General features: G+C 43.4%; 1 protein-coding gene across 11 annotated transcripts in view; it reads left to right on the top strand.

The window, feature by feature from the left end:
* Window positions 1–18,863, top strand: part of SRPK2 (SRSF protein kinase 2) — a 379,930-nt gene that overhangs the window by 188,581 nt on the left and 172,486 nt on the right. For all 11 annotated transcript variants that reach the window (XR_010179379.1, XM_063927028.1, XM_063927027.1 and 8 more), the window contains one exon: window positions 12,079–12,224. Coding sequence is in view for 10 of the 11 variants with exons in the window: in XM_063927028.1 (XP_063783098.1) it covers window positions 12,079–12,224 (146 nt within the window). In the remaining variant the exon portion in view is untranslated. The remainder of the gene's footprint in view (window positions 1–12,078; window positions 12,225–18,863) is intronic.

Here is an 18,863-nt window from a genome sequence, read left to right as displayed (position 1 = left end):
ATAAATGTAATGTCCATTCTGTCAGGAGGGTATTAGAGACCTGTCACTGGACAGGTGATGCTGACTTAAAAAGCGCATAGAGAGCCTTATAAGGGTGAGGAATTATTTGGGGATGGTCTCTGGGACCTCGTATCCACAGCAACTGCTGGGAAGAAATAATTTTACCTCAGGTTTCCTCACAGACAAAGGTACAGTCCTTTCGGCTTCAGAAAAGCAAGCGGGTCAAATGGCGCTTCCTTTCTGTACAGAGACAAGGGTAGAGGGAAAAAAGCTGCACCAGTCAGCCTGTTCCCAGAATCAAGATTCTTCCCCCGCCTCCTGTGAGGCCACACCATGACGCGGGTGCTCCACAGGTGTAGCCAGGTACGGTGGGGGGCCGTCTCAAAAATTTCAGCAATTAGTGGGCTCGCTCACAGGTGGATCCCTGTTTCTTTCAAGTAGTATTTCAGGGGTACAAGCTGGAATTCGAGATGTCTCCCCCCAGCCGTTTCCTAAAATATGCCTTGCTGACAACTCCCTCAGGCAGGGAGGCTGTGCTAGAGGCAATTAATAAGCGGTATTCCCAGCAGGTAATACTCAAGGTGCCCCTACTTCAACAAGGACGGGGTTACTATTCCACACGGGTTGGGGTACCGAAACCGCATGGTTCGGTGTGACCCATTTTATATTTAAAATCCTTGAACACAAAAATTCAAGTTCAAGATGGAATCGCTCAGGGCGGTTATTCCAAGCCTGGACGAGGGAGATTACATGGTATCCTGGGACATCAAGGATGCTTACCTGCATGTCCCCATTTACCATCCTCGCCAGGAGTACCTCAGATTTGTGGTACAGGATTACCATTACCAAGTCCAGACACTGCCGTTTGGACTGTACATGGCACCGAGGGTGTTTTATCAAGGTAATGGCCGAAATGTTGATACTCCTTCAAAAAAAGGAAGTTGTAATTATCCCGTACTTGGACAATCTCGTTTTAAGGGCGAAGTCCAAGGAGCAGTTGGTAGTCGGGGTAGCACTATTTTGGAAAGTGCTACAACAGCATGGTTGGATTCTAAACAGTCCAAAGTCACAGCTGGTTCCTATGACACGTCTACTGTTCCTGGGGATGGTTCTGGACATAAACCAGAAATAGTGTTTCTCCCGGAGGAGAAAGCCAAGGAGTTGTCATCTCTAGTCAGAGACCTCCTGAAGCCAAAATAGGTAGCGGTGCATCATTGCACGCGAGTCCTGGGAAAAATGGTAGCTTCCTACGAAGCAATCCCATTAGGCAGGTTCCATACAAGAACTTTTCAGAGGGACCTGTTGGACAAGTGGTCCGGATCGCATCTTCCGATGCATAGGCTGATAACCCTGTCTCCAAGGACCAGGGTATCTCTACTGTGGTGGCTGCAGAGTGCCCATCTTCAAGAGGGCCGCAGGTTCGGCATACAGGACTAGGTCCTAGTGACCATGGATTCCAGCCTTTGAGGCTGGGAGGCAGTCACACAGGGAAGAAATTTCCAGGGACTTTGGTCAAGTCAGGTTATTTCCCTACACATAAATATTCTGGACCTGAGGGCCATTTACAATGCCCTGAGGCCGGCAAGGCCTCTGCTTCAAAACCAGCCGGTACTGATCCAATCAGACAACATCACGGCAGTCGCCCATGTAAACCAACAGGGCGGCACAAGAAGCAGGATGGCGATGGCAGAAGCCACAAGGATTCTCCGATAGGCGGAAAATCATGTGTTAGCACTGTCAGCAGTGTTCATTCCCGAAGTGGACAACTGGGAAGCAGATCTTCTCAACAGACACGACCTCCACCCGGGAGAATGGGGACTTCCTCCAGAAGTCTTCCAATAGGATTGTACACCATTGGGAAAGGCCACAGGTGGACATGATGGCGTCCCGCCTCAACAAAAAGCTATAAAAGATATTGCACCGGGTCAAGGGACCCTCAGGCGATAGCTATGGACGCTCTGGTAACACCGTGGGTGTACCAGTCGGTTTATGTGTTCTCCCCTCTGCCTCTCATACCAAAGGTACTGAGAATAATAAGAAGGCGAGGAGTAAGAACGATACTCGTGGATGGCCAAGAAGAGCTTGGTACCCAGAACTTCAAGAATTTATATCAGAGGACCCATGGCCTCTGCCACTCAGACAGGACCTGCGGCAGCAGGGGCCCTGTCTGTTCCAAGACTTACCGCAGCTGCGTTTGTCGGCATGGCGGTTGAACGCCGGATCCTGAAGGAAAAGGGCATTCCGGAGGAAGTCATTCCTACGCTTACTAAAGCCAGGAAAGAGGTTACAGCAACTCATTATCACCGCATATGGCGAAAATATGTTGCATGGTGTGAGGCCGAAAGGGCCCCAACAGAGGAATTTCAACTAGGTCGATTTCTGCATTTCCTGCAAGCAGGAGTGACTATGGGCCTTAAATTGGGTTCCATTAAGGTACAGATCTCGGCTCTGTCGATTTTCTTTCAAAAAGAACTAGCTTCAGTACCTGAAGTTCAGACATTTATAAAAGGAGTGCTGCAGAGTCAGCCCCCGTTTGTGCCTCCTGTGGCACCTTGGGATCTCAACGTGGTGTTGAGTTTCTTAAAATCACATTGGTTTGAACCACTAAAAACCGTGGATCTGAAATATCTCACGTGGAAGGTGGTTATGTTATTGGCCTTGGCCTCTGCCAGGCGAGTATCAAAGTTGGCGGCTTTGTCTTGTAAAAGCCCTTATTTGATTTTCCATATGGATAGGGCAGAATTGAGGACTCGTCCCCAGTTTCTCCCAAAGGTGGTGTCAGCGTTTCACCTGAACCAGCCTATTGTGGTGCCTAGGCTACTAGGGACTTGGAGGACTCCACGTTGCTAGACGTTGTCAGGGCACTGAAAATATGTTTCCAGAACGGCTAGAGTCAGAAAATCTGACTCGCTGTTTATCCTATATGCACCTAACAAGCTGGGTGCTCCTGCTTCTAAGCAGACTATTGCTCGTTGGATTTGTAGTACAATTCAGCTTGCACATACTGTGGCAGGCCTGCCACAGCCAAAATCTGTCAATGCCCATTCCACAAGGAAGGTGGGCTCATCTTGGGCGGCTGCCCGAGAGGTCTCGGCTTTACAACTTTGCAGAGCAGCTACTTGGTCAGGGGCAAACACGTTTGCAAAAATTCTACAAATTTGATACCCTGGCTGAGGAGGACCTGGAGTTCTCTCATTCAGTGCTGCAGAGTCATCCGCACTCTCCCGCCCGTTTGGGAGCTTTGGTATAATCCCCATGGTCCTTACGGAGTTCCCAGCATCCACTAGGACGTTAGAGAAAATAAGAATTTACTCACCGGTAATTCTATTTCTCGTAGTCCGTAGTGGATGCTGGGCGCCCATCCCAAGTGCGGTTTATCTGCAATACTTGTACATAGTTATGGTTAACTAAATCTGGTTATTGTTGAGCCATCTGTTGAGAGGCTCTATTGTTTCATACTGTTAACTGTGTTTCATATCACGAGTTGTACGGTGTGATTGGTGTGGCTGGTATGAGTCTTACCCGGGATTCAAAATCCTTCCTTATTGTGTACGCTCGTCCGGGCACAGTACCTAACTGAGGCTTGGAGGAGGGTCATAGTGGGAGGAGCCAGTGCACACCAGGTAGTCTAAGATCTTTCTAGAGTGCCCAGCCTCCTTCGGAGCCCGCTATTCCCCATGGTCCTTACGGAGTTCCCAGCATCCACTACGGACTACGAGAAATAGAATTACCGGTGAGTAAATTCTTATTTTTTCCCCACTGTATTTGTATACTTAAATTGTCATAAACCTATGGCTATAGAGCCAGAATGGAGGAGGGACGCGTTTGTGACACAACTACAGTTGTTTTGCTCTTTGGTGGTGTGACCGGATGCAGCCAGGTATCACATATTTGTTTGATCCCACTGGACCTGGGCTAATAGGTTGATTTCCTTACTGTGAGTAACTGCTTGTTATTGACTTAACCCACTACGCAGTGGGTGTGTAATGTGCTCCCACCACCAGGCTACTAAAATCTGCGCTTATTTCCATAGACGCTCCTAACATCAGCCCCTGAAAACCTCCTACTGCTGAGTATGAGGGTAATTCAGACTAGATCGCTGCAGTGATCGCAGTCTGAGTTTCTTTGTGGAGTGTGCATCTCGGGGCTGCAATCTCCTTTGCCTGATTGACGGGCAGAGGCGGTCACGGGGCGGGAGGAGGGTTCATGCTAAAGGCATTAGAATGCTGTTGGTGCAGCGCGGTCCGGACAACGCAGGCAGCCTTTGCGACCCGGGACATGGCGGGTAGCTCCCTGCCAGCGCGCAGGAGCTGCACAGGCAGGGAGCTACTCGCCGGGTGCAAAAGCATTGCAGCCGTGCCAGACATGCGGGCCGTACTAGACCTGTGCTGGGCATCCCCCCTTCATGTCTGAGAAACTGATCGTAGATGTGCTAAATTTAGCACATCTACGATCAGATCTGAGTTAGGCCGAATGTGTGGACACGATGCTGCTGCAACACCTCCTAGTTGTTTCTGCTATTTCCTATTGGTCCATCACCACAGGCAAGTTTTCTGCAGGGTAGCTGGCAGAGAGTGTAGCTTGGAGACACTGGGCTCAACCCAGAACAGTCAGAGAATGGACTAGTGTTTGGCACAATCCTGTTAGTTGCAGGATACAGATGCAGCAGTCTTAGAGGCGTCTCTTTGAGGCTAGATGTTTATTGCTCAGACAGTCTTAAAGACTAAGGGTCTTAATCAGACGCAGCCGCGCGTCTGTATCCAGAGAGTCTGTGCACATGCACCGGCCACAGTGCACATGCGTAGGCTGTCATGATGCGATTGTATCCTGGAGTATGCGATCACATCATGATTGACAGATTGGGGGAGGCGCAGCAGCGTTTAGTGGGTGCCAGCATGATCTGCGTCCATCTATGAGTAGCCCCCTAAGTCCGATGTTAAAGGTGCTAAGAACCAGTCACAACTTGCAGATGTTAACAGAAATGTTCTCTCTGACAGTCAGAGGAAATCTACAAACACAGGGCTCACAGAAGACACAACGCAGTATGTTGAAATTCTTCCCAGTATATCTTTCAGGATTTGTATATCAATCAGACCCATTATCTTACAACATATAAATAAATATAGCTTGCATTTTGAAGGAACTGAACAACTGGCTAAAACAGTTTGCAACTTTCTTTCATAGAACTACAAAACCCAAGAACATAATTTGGTGTGCAATGACCACAAACAAATGCCTCGTCAATCACCAGACCTACTGCTAGGAAAGGACAATTGCGATCTCAATTCCTACATTAACAGACAATGGTTCTTTTGTACAGTCGGGTTGGGTTTGATTTGCCAGCGTTTGGGATGCCGGTGGTCAGCGTACCAAACACGGCACCCTGATAAACAGAATCCCGACAGGGGAAGGTAAGTATACCTACCTTCCGCCCTGGGTCCCCTAACCCTCTCTCCCCGCAGCCTAAACCTAACCTTTCTCTCTCCGCAGCCTAACCCTTGCTTCGATACTGCTATCATTTTGATTTCTGGTTTTTATCCTTCTTGCTCAAGTTTCCTCACCTTCGTATGTGAAGGACTGGACATCCCAGTCTTCTTCTGTTCGCAAGGGCAACATTCATTAAAATGAGTTAGACTGGGTGCATGCAGTAGCTTGTGAAGCAGAGGTGCACTGCCCTGTGCTATGCTTGCCATACCTCACAATACTGATTTCTTATTATTGTGAGAACTGCAGCCTCATTACTTTAACATAAGGACTTCAAACAGCCAAAGAACCATGTCCCAAACTTTTTACATTTAGTGGGACAGTGAGCAATGTCCTTTTGATAATGAAAAGGTTGCTACTTTGAGGCCCATTTTTCTTTAAATTGTTGCAATAAAGTATATTTGCCCAGGAGATATGCCCATGCACATATTAGGAGTTTTATGGCTTTGTGAAATTCAGTCCCTATGGCAGAAGTGTAGCTTGCACTTATGGTGCAACTCTGTAATGACTGTACCTCCCGTCTTTTGCACGCTTTACAATAACACTTAAAATGTACTTTGGACCCTATTCCGCAAGGATCGCAAAACTTGCCGAAAAGCAGTTGTTGTAATCAAATAGTTGCCACCCAGAAATAAAGAAAAATACCCATTGCAGATATTACGATCGCATCGCAATGCGTGATGTGATCGCATAACCATTCGCAAATACCGGAACATTGAAGAGTTTTTCCATCTGCACCAGGCAAAGTCATCCACAATTCTGCAAATGCAAGAGGCTAAAAGTGGTCATCGCTGATGCCAGAGACTCACCCAAAAAAAGCCTTGCCACGCTTGAATTTTTACAAACACACCCACAAAATGCCATGTTTCCTCCCCTAACGCTGGCTTCCTGTCAATCAAAATGCGATTGCATTGAAGCACAATGCGATTGCATTGAAGCACAATGCGATCACAGAAATAATTTCAAAACGTGGGTATGCACGCTCGCCGGATTGCGTTTTCTGAATTTTGCGATCCGCGCTGAATAGGGTCCTTTTGTCTGCAGCAGTACAGTATAAGTTAGTGACTGAATTCTATGAACTAACTTTGCAGAGAAGTTATCATAAAATTGCATATGACGTGATGGGGTCCAAGTCAGACCGTCCAATAGCTCAATAGCAATCTGCTACTCAAATCAGCCAGAAAAGTATCAGCCAAAATGCAGCATCACCCAAGGCCAGATTTACAGATCTTCTTAACTAAAGCTTTCCAGGACCATGATGTAGTTACAATGATGAATGCTTTTATCTAATTTATGAATTAAAAATCACTTCCTCAAAAGTGGAATTGCCATTCAATGTATATTCTGGGAAATGTGATAACTGGCTGTGCCAATCATTTCTGACACAATTAAAGAATTTGCATTGGTGTTTATTTATTTTTTGGGGGGAGTAATATTTTGTGGAAGCCTTGGATCGATCTAGCACTACTTCCCCACTACTAGTGGTATCCAGTGTAGGACTGGACAGAAGTTTGGCTAACCATTAGAGAATGCATGGTCCTGATAAATACAGTATATATAGTAAGTGCTGATTTGCATGCATGATAATGTACCAGGTTAATAACAGGAATACACTGTAGAAAATACACTATAGTTCTGTGCCCTATAATGTAACATGAATAATGTATAACTCAAGTGCATACCCTGTAGTATGGAACCTGATCCCTAAAGGAGGATATGGGCCCACAGACAGTGGGGCCTTTCTAGGGTTTCCCCTGTGGGCCAGTTCGACCCTGGTGGCATCATATGCAAGGTTATGCTACCTTGAATAATAAACTAACAGCATTAATGCTCACAAACATGATGAGCTATAGACCACGTGTAAAAGTCCATAAATTATTAGATATTTCTCCATACAGTGCAATGAACCAGAAAAACTAAACCCCTAAACCTGGGATTGTACGATCCGCTTTTCACTATTATGAACATCTGTGAGTACATTTATAACCTCTTTTCATAATGTTAAAGACTTTTGTGCTTACTGAGATTAACTAAATTTTTGTTCTTGGTCACTGCTTATTATATTCCTTTTTTTTTCTTATTGCCTTTTCATTTCCTTAATTGTTCTGAAGGATTTCAGTACTATGGTTATTCAACCAATCAGACACAAGCACTTATTATAGCAACAAATTCCGGCTATGCAGCCTAATATGGATGTTACATCCTGCCTTTTATTGCCTGTAGGGACATCTGACGCATTTCAGCCTACAACACAATCCTGTGCCTTTGCTTTTTAGATGTGTGAAGGTTACAGATTAGAATATGCAAGACCTTAAAAAATGTTTGTATTTTGCTTATTTTGATCATTGTTTCCCTCCGACCAAATGTATTGAGAATAGTTTGCCCTTTTTTAAGCTGAAGGAATAAATGAGAAAATATTTTTGTGAGAGGTGGCTGTTTATATTGCCATTTATGTGATTTGTGCCAGCGGCAGATCTAGAGTTGCTACACAGATTCAATTTGCTTATTTTGTTTGTATTTATTTTTGGATATTAAAAAAATTAAATAAATTTTCAGTGTAAAATGTATTAGAGGTAGAGTCAGAGATATGTTCCATTTTAAATGCCTTGTAAAGTAGTAACTGCGCTCATTTATTTCTGTCTCCTATTCCTTAGCAGCAAGTGACTCTCAAGCAGTGACATGACATATACCTGTTCTCATTGATCTGCTAATTCTGTTGTCATAGATACTAAACTCTGCTATAGTGGCAGTCTGCATTGTTCCTGTCTCCTTTATATATGTTAATCTAAATTAATCCTAGTTCATTATTTGGTTCCATTTGTTAAGCCCAATTGTGTTTAAATAACTTTATGAAAGTTATTGGTTAATGAAAGAATTGTCATTGTGGTTAATACAAGTAAAGTTATTTTATTATGTTGGACAGTTTATCCAATAACGTCAGGAACCCTGGGGGAAATGTTTGATGCAGTGAATAGAGTGGAGTAGTGGGCCAGTGGAGAAGTTGCCCATAGCAACCGATCTGCTTTGAGGTAACATTTATCAAGTGCACTCTATGCAAATATAAGTAGTAACTGATTGGTTGACTCACATCTCCACACTTTTAACTGCTTCCTGCATCTCCCCCACATTGCAGCGTTTCTTGCCAGACATCCCATCCCACTCCACTCTGGCTTGGTCTGTTTCATTCATCATTTATATCCTAGTAATATAAACTATTTTTAAAATGCCATGGCATGAAAATGTATTCATTGCTAGTATCTAATACTTATTTCTGATTTACTTGTAAACCTAAATATGCATTTTATTTTCTCATGATGCAAAGTATAATTGGGAAAAAGTTATCATCCAGTTTGTATTTTTAGCTTTAGATTCCATGTGATTACTGTCTGCTTCTATATATAACTTTACTTACTGGAGCTTTGCAGTAAAACGGGGAAACTGTTACAGAAGGAAAAGATGGATTAATAATCAAATATTTACATGGCCTACCAGAGTTCACAAGAACAAGCATTATGGGGTATACGTTAAAATTTAAAATGTCGCTAATCCTGTCATGTTTTGCACTTATTAGTGCCGCTTTAAATTATGAGGTCAAACCTGACTTGCAAAAGCTGCCATTTTAAATATACCCCAATGTGTCAGATGCTTTGCAGACCCTTTTCTAACAGCAGTGGCTAAACACGTTTTAGAAATAAATGCTTTATTAATACATAACGTTATACCAGTGCTTGTTTTCAGACCTGTAATAGCTGCATGCACCTGCTGAGGTCACATGAAAACTATGTGCAAATCAGAAAGTTCGCTATGCCGGGGATTGATGTGTTTGACAGCAACTGTTCTAAATTATTCAGTGGTTACATGTGCAAGACTCAATTAAAGCTGGGTACTCACTATGCTGTATCTCGTTCCAACAGCCGACAAACAACATATTGCATACTGCATCTGTCTGTACAGAAGATAGGTCTCTGAACGACATACAGTAGTTCACAGACCTATTAAGTCAGTGTTGCAGCCCAGCTGATGCCAATATACATCTTGCAGATAGATTGGCCGCAGAAGCCATGGAATATGACGTCACAAGTGGGTGGGCATATTCAAATATGTCTGCTGTTATACATATCAGGTGAACGATTGGTAAGTGGTATGCATAAGATCGTTTGTGCATAAGCCCTACCATTCGTTAGATCGATATGTCGGGTAGCAGTTGATTAACCGGCGGACACAATACCGACAGCCATTGACCGACAGTCAAAATACCAACACAGTCAAAATTCCGACATTCATTATGCAGACATGTTCAAGATGCCGACATAGTCAGAATGCAGACATGACAAAATGCCGACATGCGTTTTTATTTATTTTATTATTTATTACCAGTTATTTTTATAGTGCACACATATTCCGCAGCTCTTTACAGACAATATTTGGCTATTCACATCAGTCCCTGTCCCAGTGGAGCTTACAATCTATATTTCCTACCACATGCACACACATTCACGCTAGGGTTAATTTTGTCAGAAGCCAATTAACCTACCAGTATATTTTTGGTTTGTGGGAGGAAACAGGAGTACCCGGAGTAAACCTACGCAAGTACTGGGAGAATATACAAAACTCTACACAGTTAGGGCCATGGTGGGAATAGAACCCATGACCTCAGTGCTGTGAAGCAGTAATGCTAACCATTACACCATCCGTACTGCCCAAGGAAGTTTTCCCCAAAAACAGACTTATTCATACTTTACCATCCCAGTGGACCTGGAGGGGGAATATAATAGTGTGCCGAAGCATGGCGAGCGTAGCGAGACTTGCAAGGAGACGCAGAACACTTAGACGGTGCCCATGTCGACCTATGTTGACATTGACACAAAAAAGTCATGTTGGCATTTCAAATGTCTGTATTTTGAACATGTCGTCATAATGAATGTCAGTAATTTGACTGTAGGTCAATAGGTCTCTGGATTATGGCCATCGGGATTGTGTCCTCGGTAAATCATACTGAACCCAGTCTGTCAGGTGTATACCCAGCTAAATAAATGCATATAAACTGATAAAAGATATGATATCAATTATTGCAAATCATTTGGATGCTCTAGATAGCAGAGTAATAGAACACAGGGATAACAACAGCAGCACTACCAATTTGCCTATGCTGACAGAGGGACATTCAGGAATACCACAATAATTTATGAACAAAGAATTATTATTGCTTTAGAGGCTTTAGGAGCTATCACCATACATTTTGTATATGTAATACTTTGTGACTGATATTTGAACCAAATGGAACTACAAAAATAGACCACAGTGCATCTTGCGTAAGTGCCGTCAGGGTTCCTCCTGAGAGAACAGTGAGCTAGTGATAACTAATTTTCAAGTATTAATGATAATCTGTTTTCCCTCTAGGTGATTATTAACTAACAAATGCAAATACACAATAAAGATTTTAATAGAATTCCTAAATAATATACAAAATATATGTCTAAACATCTACTTATTATTATTAGAGATTTCCCCGAACAAAACAAATCTTCGTTATCACTGTTGTTTCCAATTGTAAAATGCTACGGAATTTGCTGCGATATGTAAGAAACTGTTAATAAATGAATATAAGATCAGAAAACTTACGTTACCCTGAATATATATAGAATCTGCAGGGTTCTAGAATCCCATACAGGAATCAAACACACAATTACAAATAGCATAATGGTTTGCAGTCTAGACTTTTTAATCACTTTTATTTTGTAAACTAATTATGACTCTTTTCCTTCGCTGTACCTTGATGAAATATAAACAAATTTAATGAAAGTTATATTTTAAATTAGTGCATCACTACAGACAGCTGTCTGTTTTCATATTTAAAGTTACCTACAAATAGTGTCTCCCCAGAAAAAATTACTAGCCGGCTGGCATTAAGAAGTAGCTAGGTGGGGCACTGTAATCTTGCTGGACAGACACAATTTGTCAAGAGTCTTGCAGATATTGTCCATTTTCTGGCTGGACGCAGGTACAGTATAATGTTGTCCAGCAATACAAATTGAAACCCAGTGCATGTTTGCACTCTTCATCTACCCACTTTGTAGTGTTCCTACTGTCCAAACTGACGGGGGAAGGATCTTCTGTTACTGTGCTTTGGCTGTCGGACTCTAATAGCAGGATATTGCTGGTGACCTGTGAAGATAAGCCAGTGCAGTGTCTGTGAAATTAAACCTAGGTAAAACACTGCATCAGAATCTTCCAGATGTGGCGCTTTTTCAATAGAGACTTCTTTCTTCCATCTTAGCATACAGGCCAGCTTTCTGTAAATGTTTGTGAGATTGTTGGTAGATGCACAAACCAACCAAGCTCAGCAATTTGCCTATTGGTACTTTCCCTGCTCAGTATACTGGATATTTGTATGGTCCATTCACACCATTAGAGTATTTGCTTGCAGCGCACAATTCCATTAAAATGAATGGGATATATATCTGAAGGGGTTATACAGCACATTACTGATTAAACAACTTGTGCTCTAAACATTAGTGGGTGTGTTCACATTTTGCCTCCCAGTGATGTCACACTTAGTAGCTGTCAATTAAATAAATCTCTACTTTATTTTAGGCCGGAGGCTCAACAGAAAGCTCCAACAGCCCCTCCACTTCCCCCACCGCCTCCTCCACTACCAGAGCCAGCACCACCTGAGCCAGAGGAGGAAATTTTGGGATCTGACGATGAGGAACAAGAAGACCCTGCTGATTACTGTAAAGGTAAGGACACTAAAAGTGTATTATGTCCATTTAAGCTGGCTTCCTAATTGGTACTCGTGGCTGCCCATGTCTATTTTTTCAAACAATATTTTAAAGTCATAGTTGTTGCGCAGGAATTTAGCTCTCTAGCAGGAGCTATTCAGTGAATACTCATGACGTCCACTTATTTGTGCTAGAATGCTTGGGATTAACTATGTTAAGCAGCTTCATCCATGGTAAGTGCCATGCGCGCCGCATGTGTACCATTCTCGTCACTGAAGCCGTACCTATGGTGGATTTCTGCTGACACCTCAGGATGGTGCAAGCAGAAATCTGCAATAAATGCAGCCTCTGGGCTAGTCACAGGAATTGAATTCCTGCATAAGAATTAAATTACCCCATACTGTACAATATCTTTATGGTAAGAACGAAATGTGTTTCATGATCATACCAAAGTGGGCAAGTGTGAAAAAGCTAAAACCATCTAGTAATTCAAAAACAAAACACAGAGAGAGAATGTTACTTAATTTAGTTAATGATGTTAAATATGACACACAGGGTGCAATTGAAATGTTTTGTCCACCGATAATCATCAGATGGTGCCAAACGAAGCAATTCAATTGTTGCTTCGTTCAGGAGCAATGAGTGCCGGCGCCGCCAGTTCAGCTCTCAACCCCCAGGGGGTGGTGAGGTGAAATGCGTGAAAAGTGACCCATTTGGGTGCCCAAACAGGACTTTTCTAGTTGCGCGCATTAGTTTTGTCAGGTTTAGCCGCTTTACGTGGCTAAACCCGACTGCTATGGGCATGATATGTGCGATAAAGAAAGATCAATTAAATATCACCCTGCGATCTTCTGTGACTTTAGACAGGAGATCAGGTGCAATAAAACAAGTGAATTCCACCCAAAGTTACAGTTGTTATTGAAGACAAATGGAGATTTGACATAAATAAATTTTAATGCAAAACTGTTTTTCTTTTTAAACTAAAATGGTTTTTGACCAGCATCTGGAGATGTGTATTGGTTAACTACCTAGCTTGAACAGCAGAATGGGCTGTTTTTGGTATTCTCCCTCAAGGTATTAGCATATTCACTGGTAATAGGAAACACCTTTCAGCATTGTTGTCAGCAGCACGAAAAAGCGTGCTCCAAATGTGGGTAAAGATCACTCAACCACCAACTCCTGCATTATTTGGGGAAAAATGTTTTCACATGTTCCGCCTGGATTGGGTTTTTGCTTCCTTACAAATGAAAAGCTGCTTAAGATATGGTGCTGCTTCTAAAATACCACCTTACTTTACACAGAGTTGACCCACCCCTTGATTTTTAGCTCTGACACACCTTCGCTTAGATTTGGCTGGTGGCCCCACATGCCTCATTAGATGTGTGTTACTTATGATACATACACCTTTACCTCTTTCCTCTCACTACTGTTGCCTTGTTTCTTGTCCAATGCTGCAGTGAGCTGTTATTTCACATAACTGTGTTCTACTGTACGCTTTGTATCCGGGATGTAGTTATGTGACCAGCGGTCAGGAGACCGCCCGTCTCAATACCAACGGCAACATCACGATCCCTCTAAATCCCGACAGTCGGGATGCAGACTAGCAGGGGCTGTTCCCACTCGTGGGTGTCCACGACACCCATAGAGCAGGAATATAACCTGTGGCGTGCGCAGCTCTCCACCGAGCCCGCACGGAGCTTTGTTGCACTCACGCCCCCACCGCATTCAGCTGCCGGGATCCCATGGTCTGTATGCTGACTGCCGGGATTCCCAGCGCCAGTCAGCCATACCCAACCCCATGTTATGTGACCGGCGGTCAGGAGATCGCCGGTCACAATACCGACCGCAACATCCCAACCTTGTTTATTGATAAAATGCTTATATAAAAAAAGTTTCTAAAATCTGGTGATAAAAAAAAAAAAAAGAATTTAAACAAAGCACACTTGCATAGTCTGCTGAATTCTGCTGCCTGAGCAATGCTAAATCATATGGATAATTTACAATATTCCTGAGAAGTAAACCTTACTCATATCTTTAAAAAAAAAAATTTGTACCGTATCCTATAAATCTTATAACTTTTTTTCTAAAACATGGGACAGATATAATACGTTTGCAAAGCAGCATTACATGTACCACAATTATGAATATTATCTCTATAGCTTTTAATATGGGGTTGATATCAATGACACATCATGTCAGTGTTCCACCAATCTTCCCAAATACATATTATGAAGAGTGTTGTTTTGATGTATGACAGCTCTTGAAGGTGCCACAGTTATTGTTCTCTACACCCAAATTAATTTCCCAATCCTTTCTCATCTGGGAGCTGGACCATAAGCATAGCTGACTAGCCTGATGTACTTAACACTCACACTGACTCAGGGACGTGCAGTCAGGGGAGGCAGTGCCTCCCCTGTGATTAATTATTAAAATAATAAAAAGAAGATACTTATTACACATATTCTGTGTCATAAGTATCTTCTTCATTGAATCCCAATCATTTTACTGCTTTAAAGCAGTTTGGGAGGCACTGACAGCAGGTGCCTCCCGTGGATAATGGGAACGGGACAGTGCGGCGGGCGGAGCCTAGCACTGGGCTGTAAAAGCCCATGAAAAAACTTAGGGAAAGCGGCACTGTTCCAAGTGCCTCGCTGACAGGGACACCACCCCCATGTCAGCGAGGCACCTGTGATTGGACAGCGGTTCCTGGGCTGATTCCGCTTGTCCAATCACCCACATGCGGCGCTGGAGGCGGCGGGTCCCGGCGTTAATGATAGCCGGGAGTAGCGGTGGGCAGTGTGTCTGCGGCTTCCCCCCTTCCCGTCCTCCGGCTCACCTTACCAGCGGCGGTCCTGCGGAGTGTGCAGCTTTCCCCCCCGTCCCCCCCCTCTGGCTCCGTCCTCCCGGCTCCCGATCATCTGACAGGCAGCAGCGGTGGCTTGTGCGGCTGTCCTCCGCCGGCTCCAGCAGCAGCAGGTTAGTTCCGTGTTTTCGCTCTCTCTCTCTCTCTCTCTCTCTCTCTCTCTCTCTCTCTCTCTCTCTCTCTCTCTCTCTCTCCTTTCCCCCTCCTGTGGGTCATATGTCAGTATAATGTTCATTTTTACAGGTACCCCTTTGGATTCTACTGGACAAGTGGACGTGATCGGCGTGGGATGTAGGTAAGTAATCTCTCTCATTTTTACAGGTACCTTATTGGATTCTACTGGACAAGTGGACGTGATCGGCGTGGGATGTAGGTAAGTAATCTCTCTCATTTTTACAGGTACCTTATTGGATTCTACTGTACAAGTGGACGTGACCGGCGTGGGATGTAGGTAAGTATGTGTGAGTGTTTAAGTGTGTTTTAATAAAATTTTACTGTCACGGTGTGTGTGTTTGTGTTTTTATTTGGTTTTTGTTGTTGTTGTAGAAATACAGGTACCAGCGAGCCCGTTATTTCCCCGCCTGCTGGTACTTGAGGTTCTCCAAGTACCAGTAAGCGGGGGAGGCTTGCTGGGCCTTGTAGTTCCACAACAAAAAACAATATTCTTTTTTTACACACATGGCTATCAGCCCGGCACCCACCGCCCAGGGGTGCTGGGGACAGCCTCGGCTTCACCCCTGGCCCTTGGGTGCCTGGAGGGGGGGACCCCTTGATTTAAGGGGTCCCCACTCCTCCAGGGTACCCCGGCCAGAGGTGACATGTTGGGGGGGTAATGCCACGGCCGCAGGGACCAATATAAAAGTGTCCCCCGGCTGTGGCATTATCTCTCTGGCTAGTGGAGCCCGGTGCTGGTTTTAAAAATACGGGGGACCCCTACATCTTTTGTCCCCCGTATTTTTGGAACCAGGACCGGACGAAGAGCCCGGTGCTGGTTGTCTAAATACGGGGAACCCCTGTCCAATTTTTTCCCCAGTATTTAAACAACCAGGACTGGCTCAAAGAGCCCGAGGCTGGTTATAATTAGGAGGGGGGACCCCACGCATTTTTTTTTAACCCATTCAGACCCTTCTCCATTAAGTTAATGGAAGCCCTGGACAACAAAATTGCATTCATGTCCTCCTCCCACTCCCTTCCCAGTCCCAAACACTAATTTTATTTTATTTTCTATAAAAATGTACACTATATCACAAGTATGATGAGCAGGCAGCGGGCATTGGCGGCATCGGACTGAGATAGAAATTAGTGGCGGAGGGCTGGGTCAGTTGATGGTGGGCGAGTTTGTAAGCCATTGGCGGTGGCAGCGGGTACCGGCTCAGAGGCAGTAGCGGGCATTGGCTCGGCGGTGGTAAGGGTCATCGGCAGGATTCGGCTGACATTATGGCTGCAGTGCCTCACTAGCCACTGACCTCACCGCACGCCACTGCACTGACTGACAAAAAGCAGACTTGAAGCGTACGTCACAATAGACAACACTGTATTAAATTACACGCAGTGGTTTACTGCAGTCAGTGTTATCAAAACCAACTAATATCTTTGGGAAGGATCACGATTGCATGAATATATAATTTTCCTAATTATCTTGAATAGGCTATAATGACTGTGGGCCTGATGCCAAGTGAGGACTGTGCAAGTTTGCTTAGCGTCTCTTGGGTAATACATTTTTACTCCTACTCAGTGTAGTGGGTGCACACTAAATGCACATGCACCCAGGCCGATTTCTGTATTTTGCCATTTATGCCTGCCTGCTATAGGCAGTACAGGACGGAAGTGATTGCACATGTCTAGTACAGTGAGAGCATGTTTGCCCAAATGTGAACAGATGCAGACATGGACGACGGGGACAAAGACACAAACACTTGAGAAGCTGTACGTGGGTGGTCATCGCAGGTGCAAGAAAACGCTAATGAGGATGATGGTCTCCAACACTTTTTTTGCTGCATTTTGTAATGCGGAATATAATGCATTTGTTACAAATAAAATAAATAGCTAAAACATGTACTTTAGTGGGATGTTAGATTATAGACTTCCATGCTACTATTGATTACATGAATGCATTATACAATATTTATTGCCTTGCATATAGTTGCAATTGTGGCTTTACGATTTAGAGAGCAATTCAGTGAAAATGATGTAGACAATGTGGTGTTGTGACAGCATCTGAAAGCAGTATCAGACATCACAGGAAATACTCAGGAAAATGCACACTGTAAGCCTATAGTATGTACAGGATGTTTGCTGACTGCACATCACCTGTACCTCCTGCTACTACACACAGTGTATGTCACTTCTAATTGAATTAACCCCTCGAAGTGCAGTTGTGGCTAAAGGGGGGTACACACGGAGAGATCCGTTCTTAAAATCTAAGCAATCTGACTAGATTGCTTAGATTTTAAGCACGGATCTCTCGTGTGTATGCCCCCCAGCGATAGCTATCGCCGGTGCTAGACAATCTAGCAAATCGCTAATTTCACCCGCTGGGTGAAATGAGCAGCCTTCCCCGTCACCCCCCCTCTCGGTCAGCACACATTGTGCTGTGCTGAGTAGGGTTGGGAGATGTATGCTGAGCGGTCTGTGATAGATCGCACAGCACACATCTCTGCCAGTGTGTACTGGCCTTAACTCTGTATTTGCCCTAATATATCTTCTAAAAATATGTCAGCAGGTTTGGGAAAATATACCCAGTTCTCGTAAAAAGCTTTGTTTTAAAAATAACTTGGTAAACATGGACATCGTCGTTACCTGTAACATCTGAAAGTCACTTCTCTTTTGTTGTTCTATGGAATATCATTGCACAGTATGTAAGGTTGTTCCTTTTAAATCATTTAACTGACAATTTACTTCCCCCAAAAAACACTCAAAAATTGCCGGGGTTTTTTTTAATGAGTGAATTAGATGAAGAACATGTATTTAAACTTTTCCAAAATTATTTTAGCTAAAAAAAATATTTCGATATTTGTAAAAAAAAAATAAAAATATTTATATATATATCTATATATCTATATATATATATATATATATATATAATTTTTACAAACATCAGAACATCTGTTGGCAGCATCGAAACATTGCGACCATCATGACTTTCATTTTTACAGCCCCTCAGCCACCATGTACATACTAGGGCCGCTGTTTAATTTACACATGCCCAGCGGCTGCTATTGTCTGTTTCTCTTCCCTGCAGTGCACACATGGTGTATCTGACTGGGCGCATCCTGTTCAAACAGATCAGATATTGCAGGTGCTGGTATGGTTGCATCGGATGCAACCATGCCAGGCAAGCGGTTAACCTAGTAAACTGTTTAATCCATTTTTTTTATTTTATTTTTCCCCCATTACTTGATCTACTAGCAGATAAGTATTATTTTTGAGCCATAAAACAAATTTTTCACCTCTCCCTTATGAAACATTCTGTTATCACCCAGATTGTCTCGTCTTAATATATGATTCAGGCCTATTGACAAGAGAATTAAATTGTGATGTTACTTGTTCACATTTTGATACAGTACTTGTTTTGTCGGGATGCGGTCAATTTACCTACAATCAAAATCGTCAATATTCTGACAACCATTGACCGACGGTCAAAATCCCGACAAGGTCAAAATCCCTACATGGTCAAAATCCCGAAATTTAAAATACCAACCAGGTCAAAATACCAACATTTAAAATGTCAACAAGTCAAAAAGTCGACATGCATTTTTTCATGATTATTATTTTTTTTTTTTTTTTTTATTGAA

This window comes from Pseudophryne corroboree, chromosome 6 (assembly GCF_028390025.1).
Source record: "Pseudophryne corroboree isolate aPseCor3 chromosome 6, aPseCor3.hap2, whole genome shotgun sequence".
Classification (NCBI taxonomy): Eukaryota; Metazoa; Chordata; class Amphibia; order Anura; family Myobatrachidae; genus Pseudophryne; species Pseudophryne corroboree.
The sequence above is the reverse complement of the archived record's forward strand: the minus strand, read 5'-3'. Positions and strand labels throughout refer to the sequence as shown.